Source organism: Melospiza georgiana, chromosome 3 (assembly GCF_028018845.1).
Source record: "Melospiza georgiana isolate bMelGeo1 chromosome 3, bMelGeo1.pri, whole genome shotgun sequence".
NCBI lineage: Eukaryota > Metazoa > Chordata > Aves > Passeriformes > Passerellidae > Melospiza > Melospiza georgiana.
Window position 1 is genome coordinate 110,002,100 of NC_080432.1, and position 24,694 is coordinate 110,026,793.

The 24,694-nt window shown below is 40.8% G+C and overlaps 1 protein-coding gene and 1 long non-coding RNA gene across 12 annotated transcripts in view; one reads left to right on the forward strand and one right to left on the reverse strand.

Moving 5' to 3' along the window:
* The window catches only part of ADGRB3 (adhesion G protein-coupled receptor B3), a 447,992-nt gene extending 433,954 nt beyond the window's left edge, over positions 1 to 14,038 (reverse strand). For 2 of the 11 annotated variants that reach the window (XM_058019384.1, XM_058019383.1), the window contains exons 1-2: positions 13,820 to 14,034; positions 10,332 to 11,100 (exon numbers count right to left, since the gene is read on the reverse strand). In XM_058019384.1, coding sequence (XP_057875367.1) covers positions 10,332 to 11,085 — 754 coding nt within the window. In that variant the 5' untranslated portion in view covers positions 11,086 to 11,100; positions 13,820 to 14,034. Of the gene's footprint in view, positions 1 to 10,331; positions 11,101 to 12,316; positions 12,738 to 13,568; positions 13,698 to 13,819 lie in introns of those variants that run through there. The other 9 variants (XM_058019380.1, XM_058019376.1, XM_058019377.1 and 6 more) reach the window with 8 other exon arrangements.
* A 222-nt stretch (positions 14,039 to 14,260) lies between these two features.
* The window catches only part of LOC131080823 (uncharacterized), a 47,088-nt gene continuing 36,654 nt past the window's right edge, over positions 14,261 to 24,694 (forward strand). Inside the window, exon 1 of the long non-coding RNA XR_009114221.1 lies at positions 14,261 to 14,350. This is a non-coding gene — a long non-coding RNA (uncharacterized LOC131080823). The remainder of the gene's footprint in view (positions 14,351 to 24,694) is intronic.

Sequence of the window (24,694 nt, forward strand, 5' to 3'; positions counted from 1 at the left end):
GCAATTTATTATTGTTGATGGGATTAATTTCTAATAATATTTAGAGAAAATATTTTTAATAATAAAATAATGGCTTCCTGTTCTAATATTGATTAGACATATTTCAGGAACCCACATCTCCAATTGAGAGCATTTACCAGCAAACCTGCTTTTAATTAAATACCATTTACATGAGTAATGATGTTGATTCAATGAGTTTATTTATATACAAGTGAACACAAAAGCAGGAATTTAGTAATGTCTGAAAAATATTTAGATCCTACATCCTGGCATGCTTGGATACCCTGTCATGTCTTATTTATTCCAGAAATTCAGTTATTTTAAAGTTACTGTACATATAATGTTACCAGACTAAAACCTATTTTTTGCAAGAATTCAGATTTCACATGGACAAAAATACATTATCCAAAAGCTTAAAAACATGAAATAGTAGATAAATGTCAAAGCCTTTCATTCTCGTCATCTGTTTCATCTGACAAGCAACCAATAAACTCACACATTCATTTCAACCACCAGAAAATACTCAGGGAATACATGGATTTGATTTTCATCAAACTATGAGGGGAAAAAAAAAGACTTTCAGGTTTAGCAGTAATGGCACAATCTATATAAACTAAGTAACAGTGTGACACTGATTGCCAAGCAAAACTTTGACGTACCTCATAATATCACCAGAAGGCAAGGCAGTACTATTGTAACAACACCACGGTAAAGGAACATCAAAAAGCATTTACAAAAGAAATCAGGTAAGTTTATATGCCTCATCAAGACCCACACTGAGACTGAGGACCTCCAAAATGTCCATCCCAGGGCAGCCCACACCCGCTGGTGTTTGAGAGCCTCGAGGCAGCCTCAGCAAGGTGCACACAAGGGTCTGGGTGCTGCCTCACAGTGACAAGCAGCAAACTCCTGAGCAGAGTGATTCCAAAAGGTGGTCTTGGATCACACCAACTTGACCAACCTTTTCACAAGGCACAACCAGAGATGGCATCCTATTTTTATAGGGGCACTGTCCTTTTATGACTGTCTGTATATGAACTGTCAAGCCAGGCCTGAATGTCTTGTGAACAATTGCAGCACTTGGAGCAATCTGGCTCTGCTTCTCAGAAGGTTCTGTCTGGTCAAGGAACAGGAATATTGTTGATTTTTCCCAATTATGAAGCTGTTCCAACTTTCATGAAAATATTAAAGATTCAGTGAATACATAATTGAAAATTCATTTACAAGGCAGGAAACACTGGTTTCCAGAGCAGATTCCAATTATTTTTAGGTACATTTAACTCTCCCAGGACAATAATCACCAAACTTTTCTGAGTATAATTCTGCTCCAAAGGGTATAACCAGTATCTATTGCATTTATAAAACTATGTAACACCATAATCCACTGAAGCCCTGTGGCCCCAAACATAACTCTCACAATCTTATAAGTTGCTGGGATTGGCTAATATCCCAGCCTTGGCACATCCCTCCCTTCCAAGGAGAGTGAAACTTTATGATATGCTCTGTATTATTAGTGCATTCCTAGACAATTGATGCAGACAGAACAGCTGGACAAGGTTGTGTACTCACATTACACCTGCAGTGCTGAACGTTTTCCCTCTTCTCCTTTGTCAGTGTGAAGCACATCTATCAACCTTCAAACACACCAGTACAAGCATCTGCATGTTTGCCACTTACTGCAGATATTGGCCAACGCCACAGAACAAACAAAACACTTCCAAGGATAAAAACACAACCTGTTATGGTTCAAGCTGAAGTGCCCAGCTCTGCAGACAATTAAAATCTTCCATGTGTACAGTACAGAAGGGAATGAAAAGAATAGGATAGAGAAGCAAACACTATTACAAAAAAAAAAAAAAAAAAAGAACCATTTAGGATTCAAAGAAATATTTCACATGAAATGCTCAGACTTCACATTTTCCAAAAGCTTTTCTGGAAAAAGTAGTCTTGCACAAAGCGATATTGTTTCTCATAATCAGAGAACAGCATGAATTAGATTCTCTGATTTTCTAATCTGTAATTTAAACCCTTTCTAACTGCACTACTGGAATGAGCTGCAAAGGCTTTGCTGACTTATCCCCAAGCACTCCGTGCACACTTTCCCAGCGATCTGCACCATTCTTTAACCGTCAGTGGGAAGCCCTGGATAAACATGTATCTTGGACTCTATTTTGGAGGATCTGCCAGTAATACTGTAATCAAACATGGTGCAACTGCCTAGAAACACAGTATTATGTAATTGGCTGCCAACCTGTACAAAAGAACAGGCAAGGCTAACACGTATCAACCACTTTTTGATAGACTTTTTTACCTCAGCAAATTGAAACTGTGCTGAATCAGCATCGCTGCTTCTCCCCATCTCTTTTTTGTGCCACTTTTAGGTTCCAGTGGAAGCGTAGCTGGGCCATTACAGCACACTTGCCCAACATCAGGATCATACATCTAAAAAAACCTAAGGTGAATAATTTTCTACTTGGCTGGTACACGGACATAACTCAGCAAAGGGAAAGCAGTAAAGCCACAATGGGGCCTCAGATTCTCACAAGCAACATGTTATAGCATACCTCAGAGAGTGACAATGGGTAACAAATTCCTATTTAACATAAGGAATGTAGGTGCATCCCTACATAGTAATTATAATAATAATTATGTAGGTCTATGCCTACATAACTGATGAATGAGCTAGCAGTACATGAAGAACAACAGGTACCAGTCAGCTCCCAAAATGTTTCACATCTCCCAAAGAATTAAAGAGAGCAATTTAGCAAAAATTGCCCAGAAGTGGGTGACACGTTCACCCCATTGTCACCAATTTTTTACTAAGCTACCAGAAAATGGATGCTGTTCAAATTTTATATTTTTTTGTTGTGGTTTCTGCCATTTCTAGGAGATATAAATAAAATTTGGACTTAATTACTGAAAATAGCTTGCATCCAAATTTCAGCTGCACACAATTTCAACATCATCCAAGAAATACTAATTTGAGTGCATCATATGCTTTTTTCCCCTCCAGATAATGAAAAAGAAACTGAAATAAAGCAGACAGAGACAGACAAACCAGCTACAACTGAAAGAAATGCAACAAGAAGCTACATAAGTGAGTTTTCTTGAAAGTACGTCTGCTTTGCTCCACCAAATGTCAAGGATGGTTTCAAAAGTAAAACTACAGGGAATTATAAAAAAGAATTTATAAATTAAAATTATGAAATAATTTTCTTTTGCTAGTAGAAACACCTTATTACTTTTTCACACCTTTTTCGTCGGGTCTAATCTAATCTATGTTTAGACCAAATTATATTGATGGAATGGTGAATTTGTCTTGAGTAAGGACAACAACTTGGCCTTTGCAGGCAAAGTAACAACATGGATCTCGTACTTTGTTATTATTGATTGTTCTTATTAATTCTGATGGTGGCTAGTCCATCAGAAAATTGTGTCAGTAATTTGACAGAAACTTTATTTATAACTTCTCTAAAAGATTAACAAAACCGAGAAAGACTTTGAAAAATTTGACTGTCTTCCTCTTGAGATTAAACTAACATCAGAAAGGCTGAAACTCTGAAATATTCATAAATCAGTGATGCATAATTTGTAAATTTGTATTTTATATAATATACAACTTTCTCTGTCCTAAAGAGCATTTTATATTTCTTGTTAACAGTGAATGCAAATAATGCTCAATGGAATTCTGCAGTGACCTTTGTTTTATTATAATTACTGCATATTTATAAATGAACAACTAAACTCCAATTTGAGAGCTACAACAACTTTGAGTTGGAATCCTTTGATAAAACACAACTGAATAAACTTCATAAATTTAATTCCCTAAGAAGAGAAAAAGAAAGTCTCCTCTGAAAATTCCTCTGTGTATACCCACAGACAAAGCAGATTTTTCCATGCTTTTGCAAGCAGAAAACTAAACAAAACAGCAATATGGACAGATTTGAACAGAAGAGGATAAATTGCTTTAAAAAGAGCACAGGAGAACAGATTGAATGTAAAACATCATATAATCACTGTATTATATAAACGCATAAAAAAGAAATACGCAGGTGTTAACCACCACATAATAATAAAAAAATCCAGTACCTGTGTTATGTCATAATATAATTCCATGTAATGTCACTAAGTCTTAACAACTGAAATCTCACTAAGTAAGCAGAACTTCTGCTCACTTCTACATCAACTTCTGCTAATGGCTGTTCTATACTGGAACACTTCCACATTTGTCAAAAGCACACGAAAATCAGAGGGCGAGGTGCAAAATACAGTACACATATTGTGGACCTTTCCCACCCAGATAAAGGGTAACTGGGAGCATTTGAAGACAAAAGGCACACCTTACTGGTACCAGAAAGGCCAACAAAAAAGGCAGGACTGGTGTGAAATACCTCATGGTACAGGACTCAGAACTATCAAGCACTTGTTCAGTGGAGGCAGCAGCAAGACAGTCTGAATTCTGTTCCTAATTTGGATATTTGCTTTGACTTCATTTTTAGCATTTAATTTGTTTCTATACCTTACCCATTCTTTATCACTGGTTTCTGTTTATATCCTGCATTTCTTAGAGTGGAAGTTTGTAGCAGCATTTATACCCAGTTGAGAGCAAGTCTAACAATGTCTGAGTGCAATACTGTACACAAACAGAGGCTTCATTCAAGGAAAAATGACAGGTGGAGAAACTAAAATCCCGGTTTGGGTCATAACATCCTATTCAACTGAAGCCATGAACGTTTTAAACAAGCAGTGAGTTGATGAAAAACTGCTATTCAAATCCTATACAAGGCACCTGTGATCCCTCCTAAGGCAAACATTAGACTGAAGCTGGCAGATTTTCCCCAAAAAATAACATGCCATCACATTAGTGTGTGAGAAGTGCTGAACAAAATACTGACAGAATCTGTGATACCAAAGAAATTACCACCTAGAGAGAGAAGTACGTTTACTAATAAAGTATTTAAATAATTGGAAGCAAAGCCATTTATATAGGCTTTTTTGTATCATAAAGGAAATGGCCTGGGTATTTTCCTTTTTCAAAGCATCAGACTATTCACTCATGGATTGATCCAACTCCAACTGAATTCCATACACATACATGAAGTGCTGATTACTCTTGCACACAAACTTCTAAACTTCATGCCAAAACACAAATCTTCATAGTTTACTGAAGTAAATCAGGTGGAAATAATCAATACAGCACAAACTAAAATAGAGTCATTAGTGATAATCACATATGATAATTTAAAACAAAGCTAAGGCTTATTAAAGGAGGCGCTGATCATAACTGCTTTTTCTACAGTGCACTGCATCAAGAAAAGAATTTGAAATAAAACTCACATGACTGTGATAAAGCACCCTATTATGAGTGGTTCAGAATGGCTCAAATATGTACTAAAAGGACAAAGTTTTAGGTGATCATTTTCTTCTAGCAAAGAAAGTCAAAATAGGGCACATTATGTAGCACATGGGAATCCACAGGAGATTTAAAAATATTTCCTTCCATGGGGAACCATAGTCACAAACATGATCTCTTTAACTGATTCTGTTAATGTCGAGTGATATTTTGGCCATGAGCATTTTAGCAGGAACAAAATTCATGTAAAAAAAAATTACTTAAAGTGAAAATTATTTTCTTTATAGTCTAGATTTTCACTGAGATTAAACAACTCATTACAGTGTAATAACAAAACTGCTTAAAACTGCTCATAACCTGCATGGTAACCACTTATTTCAGTATTTCAGTTTAAAGTTTTTAAAAAATATTTTGTAAAATATAATGAAAAATACTCTTCACAGAAAATTCAAAAGTGTGTTTTTCTCATCCTCCTTTGTCCCCTCGAACTCATGAATAAAAGAGCCACTGCAGGCAGAAGAATTTAAAAATTATTAAGCTTCTTTCAAGTGTGTTACTTGTACTCATTCAATATTTTGGACAACTGTTCTATTTATTTTTGATTTTCTAAATTTTACTTTAGTCTCAAATAGTTGTTGCACACTAAATATTAAACATTCCTGTCAAAGTACATGGTTGTTAGACTCCATTTTGTAATTTTTGATCTTACTAGACAAATCCTTCACTGATTTAACAGTTTTAATCCTGTGATGGAGCCATGATATGACATGTTATTACTGACTATGACTTCCTGACTGGGGATGTCCAGCCTACTCATCGAGCTAGTAACCTCTGGGTATGTGATGAATATTGTGAATTCATCTCAAATGTGTGCAACAGGAAGTGGGCATTCATGGAATGGCACATAAATAAATGCAGACATGTCATGAAGGTTCTATAAAACTGTGTGCATCCTACATCTTACTATTATTCAACAGTGTGACATAAACTGTTATTTTAAAGACCTATCTATTACACTAAATCCTCTATTAAGATCTCTGTGTTGTCAGATTTGAAATCAGGGGGAAAAAAATCAGTTGCTGAATACTGAGATGCTGGTACACAGTGAGCTCTTAGAATTTCTGACAAAGTAGACCAAAGCTGCATTTCTAGCACAATAAAATGTCCCTAGTAAAATTATTTTAGGCCATGTGAACACAAAATACAAGATTAAGCCTGGAGCCCCAAATGATGAAATTTAATAAATGTGAACATCCCTTATTTTTCCCTCTTGGATGTAAGTAACAGGTCAATTCTTGTAGGAGGAACCCATCAGATCTGGCAGTAAACACAACAGGAAACTCTCTATAGTTTCTGTCTAAGTAACTATTACAAAACTCCACAATAATATTATGGCCACAATAAGAAAAAAGATTTTTGGATTCCCTCTTGGATTGACTGCATGTTTACTAGTCTTGGAACTGAGTCCTGTCTTATTGACAGAAACCTCATGATGTACTTCAGTCACAGCACTGAAGATCAAGAGGACAAATTCCCCACAGCCCTCAAATTTAGGATCCTATTTGCCAGTGCTTTGATCCCGGGTAAGCATCACAAATGCCAGGCCACAGAAAAGGATCTAGATACAAGGAAACTGCGTCTAAGTAAAATGGCAGCGATTTTCAATATTGCCTTAATCAATGACACCAAAGATGATCTTCCTACAGAAGAAATGCTGAATAAACCACATATTTCCAAACCATTTTATTAAAAGCAATAGTTACAGCTTCTACTTTTTTTTGACCTAGATCCTTTCATTGTTCAACACTTCAGAACATTTAGAAACACAATCATCCATTGTATACTTGTCACATCTTTTGTAAAATGCAACACTTCTTAAAAAGGAAAAATACCGACTTTCATGCATTTTCCTAAGCCTGTTATCATATTCCAAATTGTAAAAGTCTTCAGAGGTTCAAAATAGAAACAGTTGGCTTTAATCTAAATGCTCTCTATTTACATAAGGGTTCTAAAATGTGACTGAAAATAGTTTTGGGAAATGATTTTACACTTCATACATCAAGATTGATGAAAGCAATTCTGATGGATGGGAAGGTTTGCATAATACTTAGAAAGCTGTCAGGTCTTTGCAATTCCTTTCCAAATGTCATTTCTAGGCAATTGCAGTACCAAACCTCAAAATAATGCACAAATTCATAAAATACAGTCTTACCAAATCTAGAGCACTTTCTCCATAGTAAACTCCATTTCCCTTAAAACTCAACTTACACTAGCAAAACTGTACTTTCAGTTGCCACTACGAACCGTAACAACCATTTCTTAGTTATTGGTCTACCATATTTATGCCACCTGTGCCGATCTAACTTGAACTAGATTGTCTGTGAAAACAAAATTTGTATTTCTTGCCTTAATGTTCGCTGAGAGAGGTGATGAACTGCATCCCGTTTGTAGCAAGAACATTCTATGTTTTGATTCCTCAATAAGGCCTTGATCTGAACCACGAACCAGCTTTTTCCAAACAGATACACCTGACTGATGTGCTTAATGAATGCAACTGTGTCTACAGAAGACAAACACACCTCCCTTGCAGATTTTTAGCCTTTTGGGAAAGGGAAAAATGTTTTAGACACTGAGTGGAAAACAAAAAGCTTACTGCTAACTGAAAAGTACTCTTAGGCTTAATTTGCAAATTGATTATAACTTTGAGTAAAAATCTGATTAAAATTTTCGAAGTGTATTAACTGAAGTAATTCTAAAAGTGTAAAAATCTTCCTCAGTACAAAACTGGCCCCACTAAATAAAGTGATAAACAAGCAAATCAAACCTTCCACCGACCAAATGAAATTTCCACCCTCCATTTCTCAAGCTCATATGCAGGAGAACCCAAGAGTAGGAACAAGAATCAAAATATGTCTGAAATTGGAAGCAGAATATGCTGGAAACACGTTTCAAAATTTAAGGGAATTAAAAAACCAAAGCAAAGCTTGCCCTAAGCTTCCTCTGTCCTTTCAACTAAGCACGTTTCTGAAACAGATGCTTTAGCCTAGATACACTTATCCCTTTGGAATTCGGTGTGTTTTGGGGAAAGATGTGAGAGCCCAACGTGCCCGCGCGGCCTCGCCCCCTGCCCCACGAGGGAGCCGGTGCCGGAGGACGGAACCGGAGGCAGGGAGGGAGGACGGGCCGGGGGATGCGGGGGGATGCGGGGGGATGCGAGCGATGCGCGCCCGCGCTCCGCAGGGCCCCGCGCTCCCTGCGCGTTCCGCTCCGCGCTGTTCCCGCTCTCCGCGTTCCGGGCCGCGGCTCTCCCGCGCCTCCCGGGACTCACGCGGCCGAGCCCGGGGGCGGAAGCGGCGCCTCCCCCCGCGGACGGGCGGTGCGAGCGCCCCGCACCCGCGCAGCGTGTGAGGCACCGTCCCTTCCGCTGCCCGGCCCGCCGGGCCCTGCTCCGCTCCCAACGGTGCGAGCCACCGTCCCTGCCACCGAACGGGCCTCTCCAGGGGCTTCCTGCGGCAGCCGGGCCGCCCCCGCCCCTCAGAACCGTTCTGGTCCGGGCCGGCGGCCGAGCGCGGAGCCTCAGGACGTTCCAAGCGTCCCGCTCGCCAGCCTTCCCCTCCCCCGGCCCTGCCCTTGGCCGCTGGCACCGCCGCAGCTGGAGCAAGTTCAGCTTTTCTTCTCCCACAGCACTGGGGCTTGGCTGCCCTTAAAGAAAATTCTCTCCTAACAACGTGTCAATGTTACATTCCTCCACAAAGCAACTTCTATTAGGGGGGCTGGGAGCTTGGCACTGCCTCGCCACAGACTGAGAGCTTTGTGGCTATGCAAAAAAACAAGGAGAGAGGGAACATTTCCTGCATTAAAATGCAATACCCCGGGCTCGATGATTTATCCTCACCCTCCCCCCATTCCCGCACGGCAGCTCTGAAGGACCCCCTCGCCAAGAGCCTGCATCCAGTGCCCCCATCTATGTTCAACCCACGCTTTCCCTGCCTCACAACCCTTCAAAGTCCTTCTAAAAATCACCCTCCTGCCCCAACCGCTCCAGAATTCAGGCTAAAACAGGAGGGACTAGCAGAGGGACTAGGTGGAAGGCTGCCGTGCTAACTGCTGGATCCCTGACTTCCCACCCTTCCGCAGCAGCCCCCTCCCCTTTTTCCAGCAGGGACATGAAGCAGCTGCTGGAACTGGAGCAGCTGCTGGGAATGACACATCAATCCCCTCCTCGCTAATACTGCAATGAGATTCTGAGCCTCCATCTCCGGGAGCAGGGACTGCCTGGGGAATGGGTGCAGGAGCAGCTCTGGCCCCTTCCCAGAGCTCCCAGAGGTTAAACCAGCATGTCCTGCCTGGGGAATGGGTGCAGGAGCAGCTCTGGCCCCTTCCCAGAGCTCCCAGAGGTTAAACCAGCATGTCCTGCCTGCACAGTGCCTCGCCTCTCCAGGCATCTCAGGCAGAGGCTTCACCCTTAGGAATTGCATTTGCTCTTGGATTATTTGTAGGTTGCTGAGGTCTGGCCCAGGGACCAGGTGTCCTGAACATTGTAAATCTCTTGGTCTTTTGGTCAGGTTGCCTGCATGCCTTTGGAAATGTTTTCCTTGCAAAGTCGAGGGATCATATCAAGAAGGCCAAGGTTTTGCAGTTGGGTGGTTGCTGTAAGGAGATGGTGAGGGGGAGAGTGATTTCTGGCTCACCACCTGTGGGCATTACTGTAAGTGAGGCCTTAGAACAGATGGGTCCTACTTGTGAGGAGTTTCAACGGTGCTCAGCAGAACTATAAGCTGTAGGTTAGGCCAGTTTAGAAATGAAAATTCAGCCTTCCCTGCCTTTAAGGGAGTGTGCATCTTCTCCAGCCCTTTTGCCTCATCTAGAGGAGAGCCAGAGTGGAGAGCAACTGAAAGGAATGTGAGTATTAAGGAGAGCTGGCAGCAGGACTTACACACTGGCATGGCATTCAGCCCCCCCTCCAAGGAGCACCTACCTTCCTTTGGCGGCCGCTTGGCTTCCCTGGTGAGATTGCAGACCTGGGTGGTTTGCAGCTCCTGGGTCAGGCAGCCTTCCGTCTGCTCGTTGAGGGGCAGCACCACGTTATTGAGCAACACCAGGGACTGGTCGTCTATTCCCCACTCTCCCAAATGCTGAGGGCAGGTGCATTTTGTATACATGATCCCACAGGACTCGGTTCTCCCGTTTTCAGATTTCAAGCAGCTCTCCAACCAAGTGCATAACACATGGCACCCAAACTGGCTCGGGCTCACCTTGTTCAACACCAAAAATTCAAAGAAGGATTTGTGGTCTTCTTCTTTTTTGTGTAATCCTGGGAAGTTGATAGGATAGACACGACGTATCTGAATAAAATTCTTATCATACTGCAGAAATACAAAAGCATTCTTGGAGTTGCAGAGCTGCATTATAGAATGGTTATTTTTTAAAAGATCCTTTATTTTTTCATGAGAAAAATGATCAAACTGATAAGCCAAGAGGGAAAAGTTGGAGCAGCTGAAGTCCTTTTTGGAAAATTTCAGGTAAATACTATATTTGGTTGGATCTGGATTTTCCAGCGTCCAAGTGCAGTTTGTGAAGTTTTTAGGAAACATTTCACTTACAGAATACGATCCATAAATGACCCCCTTCACCAACGTGGAACACCAGAAGTCTTGGGCAGCATTAAATCCAAACATAACCAGTAGATAGGTGGAAAATATATAAATCAGCAAATTACGAACAGCCTTCATCCTATGTCATTTGGCCTGCAGGAGATGAAACGAAATAAAAATGCAAGTAGAATTCTTCACGCATAGAAAACCAAACTCCTTCCAATATTCGAGCCAGCTGTTTTCAAGCTTGCAGTTAGAGCCCCTTTCAGAAAGAAGGGCAGGTAATTTTTATTTTATAACGCAAGGGCCGGGGTTGCTGCCGTGTGCACAGCGCCACCACGCGGCCATCGCCGCAGACACGGCTGCCACGGACAAATTAAAACTCAACGTCTATTAGATTATTAATAGGAATGTCCTCTCCTCTCTAGGATTTAGTCATCATGGCGTGGACTAGAACTGCTCAACTTAAGCAAAAATCCAGATGCCTTACCTGACAGACCAAGAGAAGAGAAATTTATTTATTTATTTATCCAAAAAGTAAATAATTAATCGGCTGTAGTTATGTACGTGCATATACGATACCCACATGCAGAATTTCACCAGAATAGGACAAGAAAGCCAGTAGAATTTGTTATATATTATTTTTCTCCTAAGTCTGAGAAGTAACTGAATTATTACAGCTATAATTTAAAAATGCTCAAATTACTATTTGTTACAGATAGAACATTATCTCCCAAATGCCTACATGTCTTCACCGTGGCTGCCAGGTCTCTAAAAAGGCAGCAAATACTGAGATGAATGCATTAATAAAATTTTGACAGTATTGAAGGAAGAAACAAAGACAGATGGATATAACTACTGCTGGTCTGACACGATCACTAAATGCCAGCTTTTTAAGATATTAATTTCAATGTGCTTCAGCCTCTAAGGATATACAAAATGGATCACAGTATTAGTATTACAATCAGTAGCTCTATGTAACTGGCCATGCTACAGCAGGATCTCTGCACCTATTGGACTGCACTTGCCCTCTGATTACGAATTACTTGTACTGTCTGATTAGCTCCTGTATTTTGCAGCCCTGCGCTTGAACAAGGAAAAAAAAATATTACATTTTCTCTGCTAGTATCTCCAAATAAAGCTGGTTTACTGCACCTGCCAACTCTCAGAGTCTTCACATGCTCTGTTTCTTTTAACAGTGTCCTAGGTTCATAGAGTGAACCTGAGTTACATTTATCTCCATAATGATATCAAAAAATTTCAGGTTGAAGGTTTTCAGCATTAACCTTTGAAAAGTTGCTTTTCTCTTACAAATGAGTAGTTTTTTACTCTCTGCTCTTAAAAGCAAGCAGAAAGAAGTGATACCAACCTAATTTCAAAACTCTCTAGATTGCAGTCTCTTCCACTGTTGCTCTGTGAGCAGAGGCACACACACACACAGGCACGGTTACTGAGTTTTGATGTGTGTCTTTGCCTGGCTTTTCATCTCCTCACCAAACAGCAAGGCATCTTCTGTTTCCCATTGCGTAACACACAGCAAGTCACCGGATTAAGCTCCCTTGAAGAGATTTTCCTATCTCCTAGATTATATTGCAAACTCTGAATCCTGAAATGGGCAAAAAGCAGTACCAACTCTAACCCTCTTTATAGCAGAGGTTTAAAAAAAAAAAAAAAAAGAGAAAAAGAAGCAGGGCTGCTGCTGGGTCTATCCACATGGTCAGATTTTCTCCTTTCTGAGCATCCGTCTCAGTGAATAACATGGTTCTCCTTCTCCAAACAGGGCTGGTACAGCATTTAAGGTCTTAAAAAAGAGAAACTTATTGGGAATTCTGGAAACAATTTCTCCTTTGCTGAAGCACTTTGCAGGCAATGCAGTTCTGCGCAGTGTTATTCAGGATGGTGTAGGCGTTGAAAGCCAATGTGACAATAAGTGTCTAAATTAAGAATTCCACCCATGAAAAAGGATTAATTTTATAATCTGGAAAGTAGAAAGGGAGCTTATTTGCTTTTCTGTTTGAAAAAGGAAAAAAGCCTCTGACTTTTTCCATCCTATGTAATATCTGCACTAGAAAAAATAAAGACCTCTGCAGTGCCAGGCTGTTTTCTATGAAGAAATGTAAAGCCCTCATTTTAGTTGTGCATTTGTTCATGCACGGCTACTGAAACAGAGCACTGTGTTAATCCCTGTCTCCCTGTGTGCATTACACACGCACACAAGCACACACACACGAACTCAGGGTGCCGGCAGCCTTCAGTTAGTTTGCAGCATTGCTAGATGCAGAGTGAACCTGCTCGCTGCAAGGATTAAGACACCCAGATTAAAAAGATCTTTCTTTTCCACGGAGGAAGGAGTTAAACAATGGCCACAGAGGCTTACGGTCGCCTATTTGGGAAGGGGGAGAATTCTCTTCTGCTGAAAAGAAACGGGCATTTAGTTTGGATATTCCCCGAACTGATTTTCTAGGTGACACTGTAGTTTAGCCGAACATAGACGGCGCCATCACTCCATTTATTTTTTTTTCCCCCCAACAGAAGACCCACTGACTTCTCTTATTTTAACTTCCTATTAACCTAACAATTCCCCCCACCCCCCATACAAATTACCCCAATCGTGCACAAACCTCAGGTTTTCTCGGTCTCGCTGGAAATTACTCTCAGGGAAGCAGACCTGTCGCAAAACGGACTTCTCTAACTTTTAAACTGCAGCGCTGAAGTAAATGCGGAGATCATTTCGTATGTGCTGTCTCTCTCTCTATCCTTCAGCAACAGCCTGTCCCCCTCCTCCGCCGCCTCCTCCCCGGAATCCCAAGCTAAAAGCTCTCCAGTCGTAATCCCTGGAAATGGGAAATGGAAATGCCCGGGGCACCCTTACCTTCCACTCCGAAAGCTGTCAGGCTATTTCTCTAAAACACTAGCACCATAGGCACACGTCCCAACAACAGTGATGGAGAGATTCCCCTTCTGACGGAAGCACCGTTTCCCATTTTCCCCGGCTCAGGTTCAAAACCAAGATTTAAAAAAGCAGCAGAAGATAAAAAACGCAGCGAGAAAATCCCCGCACGCCACACGCACACCCCACTGAGGGAAAAATCAGCTTTGGCTTCGGATCCACCAAATCCAACCACATGAAGGGAAAGAAAACAGAAAAAAAAAAAAAAAAAAAAAAAAAGAAAAAGAAAAACCAAAAAAAAAACCAACCACCTCAAACCAGCGAGACTGCAGGGGAAAAAAATGGAAGTGGCTGAGCAAGCGAAGGTTTTTTTTTTTGTTTGGTTTTTGTTGGTTTTTTTTTTTTTTTTTTTTTTTACTTGAAACAAAGTCTCAGCACAGCAGCCCGATGCACGGCGACGCCAGGCAGTCGACGGTCTGAGAGAAGGACTAAGGCGCTAGTGCGGATTTGTTGGTGGGTTTTGTTGTTGTTGTTGTTGTTGTTATTACTAATAGACTTATTCCTCCTTCCCTCCTCCTCCTCCTCCTCCTCCTCCCCCCAGGCACTAATGGCCGGACAGCGGCGGGGGGTCCTCGGCTGCCGATGTCGGGGAGCGGTGTGAGCGCCGGGCGCGCAGGGAGCACGGCGGTGGCGGCGGCGGCGGCGGCGGGAGCGCGTCTCTGCCGCTGCGTGTGGCTCTGCCCGTGCGCGCGCGCCCGCGCCTGCCGAGCCCGCCCGCCTCCGTGGGAGCCGCGCCGGGAGCGCGCGCGCGAGTGCGCGCCCCCGTGCGCGCCCGCCCCCGCGCGCCCCCGGGGGGAGGGGGGAGAGTCCGAGTGCGCGCGCCTGCGCCCCGCTCCGCGCGTGCCCGCGGCGCCCCCCGGCCCCGACAGCCGGGCCCGCGGGGCGGTGCGCGCGTCACGGGCGCTCGGCGCGTCCCGGGAACGCCGCTCGCCGCGCCCGGCAGGGCTCCCCGGCCGCCGTTCCCAGCGCTGCGCCCCGGCGTCAGAAAAACCCGCGGGCGGGGAGCGAGGGAAACGGGGACGCCGGGGCGGGAAGCTCGCACTTGATCTCTTTTCCTCTTGTTTTTCCTTCCAAAGCACAACCTCCCCCTCGCCGCAGCCCCGGGAGCTGTCGGCTCGGCCCCGCGATGCAGATTAACTGATACGGGGCTCCCGGGATAAACCCTCTCAAAGTGCCGCCCGCCTCCGACTAGAAACAATAGCAATTTTCTCAGCGCGGCTGCAATTAACGCCGCGTTTGCTCCCCGCCAGAGATGCGGCCGTGCCCGCTCGCAGCCGCGTCCCCTCGGTCGCTGCCGCCCGCCGCCCTCTGGCGCGGGAAGGATGGAGAGCCGGCCGGGCTCCGGCGCCGTGCCCAGCGCGGGAGCGACGCTGCCCCGGCGGAGAGCGGAGTTTGCGAGGCGACAGCGGCTGAAGTGGCACCGACGGCGGCGGGCGGGGTCACACGGGGGAGGTTCGTGAAGAAAGCTTTGCCACAAGCACGGCGCTCCCCCTTTTTCTTTTGTTTTAGTTTTAAATTTTGCTACATCTGGGTGTGTTTTTTTTTTTGCCGTCCCCCTCCCGCTGTGTCCCTCCTGCTCCCCAGGTCGGGTTGGGTTGTCCTCTGGTTCTTCCCGCTGGCGTGAGATATCAGGGCAGCCTGCACGACAACAGATATCCAGCGTGAAAATTAGGAGATGACATTTTAATAAATGCTGCTGTCAGTCAGCAGCTCTCAGCCTGGCTGTCGTGTGCTCCCACTGCTGCCATTCTGCAGAGAGCACAAGGCCCTGCTGAGTTGGTGGGGCAATGCAGCCCATCCACGCCTTCAAAGTTCATATGAATCATTGTTGAGTGGTTTTGGACACGACCTCCCACCCCGATGAAATGAAAGTTTAAATTTCTGGATAACATCCAAACAAATCAGTCCTTAAAGCAAGCGGTTTCCTCCCCTACAGTCCTGCTCTAGCCCCTACAAGGTTTGAATTCCAGTAAAACACAGCTTTTATGATTACAATTACATGCTGCACAAATTCTGATCAGAGGATTGCTGGTCACAAACCGCTTTCGACCAAAGTAAACCAAAACATGGTTATAGCTTTTTACTGTATTTTCCATAGGTATAAGCTGTAAACCACGTCCCTGCTAGCTTTTACACTCATAAATATGTTATATTCCTCTTGTCAAAATAAAACAAAAAGTACCTACCCAAAGCCAGGAAAATGTGAGAGATATTCAGGGTCTATGCCCAGCAAATGCAATGCAATGAAAACTGAACTGTTACTGACTTAGAGATAATCAAATTCTCTCACATTTGGTGACATTCCACACTATCTGTGGCTGATCATCATGTCGCTTAAGGTACTTAAGGGGAACTTCTGTTCATTGGCAGAGTGATAGGAGCAGAACAAATCAAAGGTGCATATACAATGCAATATTTGGATATTTTTTTTCATCTCCTTTACATTAAATGAAGAAGTGTAAGGTAAGTCACAAAAAAAAACCAACTTGAAGGAACTCTTACCTGTTTTCTATGGCATTGGCAAGTTGTAGCTCCATTAACTGTGAGTGGAAATTAAAAAATAATGAATCTACAAGGTATGATAAGTAATTGTCTTTAGACATCTCCTAGGTATTCCAACCCAGCGATTAACTTGAACTTTTCAATTTTTTGAAGACATAGCAATGCTGGAGAGGAGTCTGGGATGGATGAGTCCTTAACCTCTTGTCCACAAAATGAAGGAAAGGGTGGAGGTTGCACAAGTCATGTTTAGATTAACTATGGCAGCTGAGGGGCAGAGGAGTGGGAAATGATGGGACAGGGTGGGATGGGACAGCAGCACAGAGCACTCTGAAAATTTCTTTAGATTTGTACAATCAGACTTGAACAATTCAGGTTTTAATGACTGGAACTAAAATAAGCTATACCATTTTTCTGAGTACACAGATATCTACAATTCACTTGCAGGTGTTTTTCTTCTGCAATTGAGGCCAATTTGAGAAAAAAAAATTGTTTGCCAGGTGTCATGCAGCACTTGAGATAAAAGAAAAAATGTTATTTTGTATGTATGTGTGTTAATTTCATAGTCTAGAAGTGAGAGTCAGGATATGTTTAAGTCTGCAGAATATAAATAGGTAGAAATGTGACAATACATTTGTTTAATTTGGGCATGCGGATCACTTGTGTTTGGAATGGTCCTTTTTTGTGTGTACATTTATTCCTAAGCTACAGCCTGAAGGGCAGATGCAAAGTGAACCTATGCACATAATTTGGAAATATTGAGTAGATCAATCTTGTTTGAGTGCCTCTGTTAAAACCTAGGAATAATGCATTAATGCAATCCCACAGAGTTTCATGGGAGGGCTGTCAGCCCTGCATGGTGCACGTGGTGCCATCTGTACTACAAAGAAAGTATCAAGGCACTGAAAGAAGTGTTATGTAGCTCAGTAGTAGTGTTGTAGGGACAGGCACAACATAGTGAATGCTAAATTTAGTGCTGCTTTCTAGACTCAATGCAATTGTTTCAGCAAGGTTGGGCTTGATCCAAACTAGGAGAGAGGGAGGAAAGTAATGTTTTTACGTAATGTCCGTATTAATGAGAAAAATGAGGCTTCCCCAATTTAATATGTTGAATGGAATAAATTAAAGGGCTTGTTTAGTTGGGATTTTTCCTCCAGATCTGCAGAAGTACTTTGGGAACTTCACTCTCTGGGTGACAGCAGCTAGATGATTTCAATCCAGATTTTAGTGAACATAGCACAAAATTCAGCACAGTCGGAATTGGAATTACCACTGACAGTTCTGGTGCAAATTTAAAGAGGAAGACCACAGTTTAAAGCAAGTGGCTTTGGAGAATGGACTGTTCACTTACTCAATCACCAGTCACTCTTAGGGTGACTCGTTTCAGGTAAAGGTCACTGTTGCAGCCTGCAGTGTCACTCCTTTGAGCAAATAAGACAGTCTCTCCCCAGTACTGAAGGCACACATTTTTTTTTAAAAAACCCTTAAAATTGTTTTCAAGAAGGACTTTGTTCATTATTATTATTGTTATCATAATCATCGTGTTGAACTGACTCCAGAGTTATGCTTAGATATGTCCTTCTGTGTACACAAGAAAGGAAACTGTTGTTACAGACTGAATTTAGAGGTAAGAGTTGAGGGATAGTTACACTGAGCCTCTTGGCTTGTGTAGAAGTGCCCCTGGTCTGTTTCCCATATCCCACTTTTCATAGATATGCAAGGCCCTTCAAAATCCCCTTTGGCAAGAATAGACTTTCTACTCTGCATTACATATTATTCTGCAGAACACCAAGCTGTATTTCCCAGCCCTGAGTCAGGAAAATGTTAAATCCAAAGCTGGTGTGACCACTTCAAGAGAAGTGTTATGTAATTTGGTGTGAAGAAAAGAAATAAAATGGAAGATGCTGGCTATATTGCAGGCATTATAAAATTCACTAAATACCTAAATAAGAAGAGAATAAAATATTTTGTTGTTCCAACAGATTGAGAACAAATGCCAATTGGAAAAAAATCATGGACTTGCACTTGTTTTCTGGTCCAGGATGTTACAAACCATTAAGAATTTAATGCATTTCTCTATTAATTTCAGATTCTAAGTGAATTTCCCCAGTATTAGTTTTCTCTCTGCTATTAAGAGGAAACATTAATTTAATAAAAAAATAGGCTATGTTCTCCCGTCTCAATTTTAAATATACTTGGAAAGATTATGTGATTCTAATTAATTTTATTAGAGAAGTGATTCATATATTCATAAATAGCTAATTAATAATGCAGCACCAGTAGATGGTGCTCAAGAATATATGGCATAACTGGAGGCATGGGTGAATAAAATGTTCTATTTTGAAACTGAAAAATTTTGACAAAAATACTAATTTACTTTTGGGAAGTTGATTTTTTTGTCAATAATGTCACCTTCCAAATTCAATCAAACCATTGGTTGGTTGACAATTTTCAAGTTGAAAAAGTCAGTGGTTTACTTGCTTGTTTGTTTTCATTCTTTGTATGGCTTCTTCAGCAAAGGTTTCCACAAGTAATTCTAAATTGTGCTACTAGCTTTAAGTATTTTGATATTGTCATTCAATCCAATAAATTCAATAACTGGGCCAGTTATTGAATTTATTGGATTAATAAATAATTAATATTGAATTCATGCAATAGGTGACACTAAGAGCATGGGCAGAAGGGGCCTGAATCACATGTAAGGCCTGTACGGAATCCTGCCACAGATGGCGGCTCTTGAAGGCTCCTGAGGAAGGTGCAGAAAACCCAGAATGCGAGTATTTTTGACAATCTGACTTCAAAAAATCTTACTCTCCAGTATGCAGAGCTCTTTTTAAGTGTCCAAAGAAGTCTAAGTTCTCCTGCAATACTCATTTAGCTTGTTTAACTCCATGCATTCTTATTTTCTACATAAGCACCTAATTGTTTTCAATCTTAATTTTTTTTTCTATCTCAACATTATGAAATGATGAGTCCCACAGCATAAATACTAAGTGAAAACTGATTTTCTGTTAGATTTGCTAGCTTTTTATTGATTTCAACATATTCATATGTCACCATATTCTTGTATTAACGCAGGGAGAAGTGAGATTCTGGCTAACTTCTAGCAGTTGTATGATATTTTTGCCATGCCTCTATTTAATATCTTTTAAAAATATTCCACTCTGTTTCCACAAAAACCTGCTTCTATAATTCTTGTCCCTTTTCTCTTAAACACTTCCTAGTTTTCTGATCTCTTTCTAAGATGTAGAAATCAGCACTGCACACAACAGTTCAGATCAGGCTGCAGCTCTGATTTTTATTACATTGTTTTTCTTTATCATCTCTTCTTGATTCATTTAATATCTTGCTTCTTCTGAGAGCTGCTGCACTGAACAGAGGTCTTCAGTTTGCTGTCCATGTCTGTTCTTTTTATCTGTCTCCTGTGAGAAACTTTGTCAAGCAAGTTTAAATAAATGATGTCTATTGGTTCTCCTTTGACCACTTCAGTAGTTTACTGATGTGTTGAAAACATTCTAGCAGATGAGTGAGGTATCATTTTCCTTTGCACAGATCTATCATCTCATGGTCTTGTGAGTCTTTTATTTTGTTATTTTTAATTTGTTAGGTACAGAATGTAAAATTTATGAATCTTTGATTCCCTGATTCCTTCAAAACTCCTTTTATGATGCATGTGAAACATTTGCTACTCTCTAACCTTCCAGTAAAGGAGTTGTTTTTCAATTAGAGATTGCATAGCTCAACTACTTGTGCAGGATTTTCAGTCTTGGTGGCTTCCTGCTTTTCAAATGATTGATTTGTTCCAGCACCTCTTCATCTGATAGCACCTAATTTTTATTACCCAAGAGTAGATATCTCCCTAACATCCTCTATTGTGAAGACTGATGCAAATAAATCTTCTGTGCTCCTAGCAATGTCCTTCTCCTTAATTGCTGTCTTTACTCTCTGAAGTTCCCAGAAGACAGTTACTCTTAAAAGTTTCTTGCTTTTGGTATATTTTAGGTGGCTCTTTTAATTTGTTTTTATAATTTTAACTTTGTGCGTTTTATAAAAACATATATAAGTTACCTTTGCTATCCATTTTTTCCCTTTTTTACCTCTTTGCTATTACAGTCCATGATAATTTCCCTCATTTCCTGAAAGCTGCCATTTCATATTGTGACAATTCCCTGCTTAGCTCAAGTAGCATCTCAAATCCTTTCATTTCACTCCACTGGTTTGCAACTTACTTTCCTTGTTTATCTCCTCCCCTCTCCCATGTGTTCATTTATCAATGGAAGTATTCTTGGTTTTAGAAGGAAAACAAATGCCACATTTTGACTAACATGCGTTTTATTGGAGGCCTTTGTCCAAAGGTTAGTGCTGTGACATTTTTTTATATATCTTACATCTTGTTAGATGTGTTTAACCTCATTATTTTAAGACCACTTTACATATTAGTTTGGATATCCTTAATCCTTGACTTCTTTCTGCTGATTGCAATTGAAGTCTAAAAATATGTCTAAACTCAGTTTTAATAATGGTGTCCAGTTTATTAAGCTGAGTTCATTGATTTAAGGCTGTCTTAGGTCATGCAAGGTGACACTCATTTCTCAAAATAGTTTTCTTTCAATTATGTGCTGTTTCAAGAACCAATTTCCTATATTTCTGAGAAACTATAATTTTAATCTTTGCCATATACATATCTGATTTTTTTCTAATTGGATTGTATAAAATTTATTATTATCCTGTTTTGTTACATATTCATGCTTTTCTTTTTCTGTGCTGCACCCTTAGTATCTTAGTTTTGACTTGCATTTTTCGACATGTGTCTTTTTGTGCCCTGGACTTCCATTCTCAAGCCCTCTTCCCTTAGAGGATTTTTTCACACTGGAATTTATAGAATCTTTTATGTACAAAGCAAAATTCCTCATGGAACTGGTCCATTCTGTTATTCTGGGGCAGTTTACAAGGCATTGTAGGTTTTAAAAAAAATTATAGCATAAAGCCTTCTATTGGAAAGCCTTCTATTTCACTTATTTTGCTTTTAATTTTTAATTTTGCATAAATATTTGAAGTTCTTTATTTTTTACCAGATGTCATTCTATGGCACATTTCCTGGATTTGTGCTTCTTTGGTTGCATTTTAAGTGGATACTCAGAAGTATTTTTATTACTAGTAACATTTGTAGATTACTTGGTGTTCTTTGCCTCTGTTTATTAGGTGTGTGGGGAAAAAAAACTTCTAGCCTTTCAATCTATTAATTCAATATTTTAAAGACTTTATGTCTTACATATATAATTGCTGTCACTTGATAACAAACCTGCTGCTATTTCATGTATGCACATAGTCTGGTGGTGAAATTCTAAGGCTGCACCAGTAAAGTTATGAAAAACTCATTGCAGTCCCTACATGTGGGCTAGATAATAAACTTTAAAAAATTAATTGGAGAATATTTATGCAAAGATCAAAATAAAAATAAGGCCACAGTTTCCATGTTAATTATCTAAATGCACTGAAATCCTCTTTATACTGGGAGGAGTACAAATATTTTAAAAATGCACTTTCATCTCTGATGTTATTAATGTACTCTAAAATATTGCCTAGTCATTAATCAAATTGAACTGTGATAAATACAGAAAACCACACAAACCCTGTGTCCTTTTGGCTTGTTCTACTAAAAGGAACAAAATTCAGAGTTAATATTGAATCTGTCTTTGATGCTCTTCATTTTGCTTATGTAGGCTAGAGAAGAGTAATTTTATGTACTTTGTGTGTCATTAACACCACTAATCACAAAGGGCAGCGTTAAAAGATGATGTCTTGTGTTGAGTTTTTCCTTGCGTTAGTGAAAATGAAGGACTGATAAACCTGTCTAGAGTTTAGCTTTCTGCTGTAAGAGTTTTGTGTTTAAAATGGGGGTGGTTTAACACCTGGCAGCTAAACCCCCCGTAACCACTCACCCACTCCTGCCTCAGTCATGTTGGGGAAAGAAATGACAGAGTAAAAGTGAGAAAGCTCATGGGTTGAGATAACACTAGATAAAGCAAAGTCTGCACAGGCAAGGAAAGCAAGCCCAGGAATTCATTCACTACTTGCCATGTGCCTGCAGTTGTTCTGCTGTCTCCAGCAAAGCAGGGCTCCATCAGGTGTGATGTTTGCTTGGAAATGCCATCACTTCATATTTTTCCCCCTTTCTTCTACTTCCCCCAGCTTTATTTACTGAGCACGACCCCATATGGTCTGGAATGTCCCTTTGGTCATTGGGCTCAGCTGTCCTAGCAGTGTCCCCTCAGCTCCTTGAGCCCCCCCAGCCTCCTCTCTGATGGAATGGGGTGAGGAGCAGAAAAGGCTTTGGCTGGGTACAAGTGCTGCCCATCAGTAATGAAAGCATCCCTGGACTATCAATCCTGCTGAATGCACAAATCCAAAACACAGCTGAACACTTTACTAATACTGTGAAATCAAATTAGCTCTACCCCAATCAGAACTAGCCTAGAAATGCACAAATTATGCTGCTTGTCCTCTACCAAATCCATCTGTTTTAAGATGTTGTTCAAGATACCTGTGCAGAATCTTGATTAAATAAGTTCTTAGTGAAAGTCTTGGGTTCCAGTCCATTTTTTGAGGGTTTGAAACCTGAGGTTTTTCCTTGTTATAACTTTCTAAACCAGAGAAAAGGATAGTAACATTTGTTTAAGGCTACAACAGCTTTTGTTATTCCTCTTAGACCTCATTCAGGGACACACAGTTCACAATGTCTATTCAGCATGAAACACAGAAAGAATTTTCTAAACTAGGATCAGAATCCAAGTGGCTCTTTATTCTCTTATGTCTTTAGTTCTGGTAAGGGGAAGTGCACAGGGTATGGTGGCTCCATCACTGCTTTACTGCTACTGGCAAAGCATGGCCTGCCTGCTTCTTTAAAATAAAGTTTCTGTGAGCTTGATTTGAGGGGAGGATTCAGAACTCTGTATCCCTGAGCATCCAGAAGTGATAGTTTGATAATGGATTTTGGGAGGTTTCAAGTGCATGCTTTGTAACAGTATCTGCAGTTATCTGGAGCTTTAAGTTGCCCCTCACTAAGAATTACATCTTTCTGAGGCACATAGCTCTTCCCAAGAAACTTAGTGTAACAAAAAGCTGCCTCCTGGCTCAGGCTTCCAAATTCCATGCTAAAGAACAGGAATTGAAGTCTCAGCACAGTCTTCCCCTGCATACTTGTTTGACCCAAATGCATACATTTTTAGAAAAAAAATAAATTAATATGGTGAGTTTGTACAGAGGATATTTTCTTGAATACCCAGTATTTCCATGGAAAGACCATTCAAGGATTGATCTTCAATCCTTGAGAAAGAGAAAGGGACATGTTATGAGACTATGGTATTACAGAGCCAAGATTGGCAAGGAAATATAGGCTGGGGATCGATAATTTACTGTCCAGCCAAAGAACAGCAGGCACCATAAAAAGCTGAAAGGAGTCATGCTCAAAACAGAAGAGTTGCTCATGAAGCAAGTAACTGATCTTGAAACTCCTTGCCAAAGGATGTTGTAGATAATAAAAAAATAAATAAAATACAAATTTTTCTGGACTCGGACAAACTGGACAAGCATATGAAAGAGAAATCCAGTGATGGTGGGGGTTGTCAATAAGCGTGCCAAATCTGATCCACTTCAGCAATTCCCCTGTGCTGAAAATAATTAGAAGCTGGGAATGTATTAGGGGGGAATCTTAAGCCTCCTTCAGCATTTATAATGACTTCTGAAATGGAATGTGGGGCTGAATAAAACTTTAGGGCAGTACATTTTGATCTTCACTCTTTTTGGATATTTTAGTAGCTACTGGAGAGGTAAATTTTCAGGGGTGAAAATCTGAGGGTTTTTTTCCAGAGATCCTGGAATGGTTGAAATTTGGAAGCAAGCGCTGAACATTATTGTTCAGAATGTCAGGACATCTATTTCAGTTTTAAAACATTGGCTGAGTGCCCATAATTGCCTTAAGTGAGTGCTCACATTTAAAAATTTGAGATCCAGTCCAGATTCAGATCAAGCTGAGACCCAGGGATGAAATTCTCAAGGTCTTTTTTCTCCATCTAAACACCATTGGTTTTGTAAACACATTTTCTGCAATTCCTCACATCTTAAAGGAGGAAGAAGTTGTGTCCTATTCTAAAATTATCTAGTATCTAAAATTTGATTGAATGGGCAAGGCTTATCTTAAGCTAAACAAATGCTTTAGAATTGGGAATAAAAGATATACTTTATAATTTTGGAAGAGAGTACTTGGGAGAAGAAAAAAAAAATGCTCTCATAATTTCC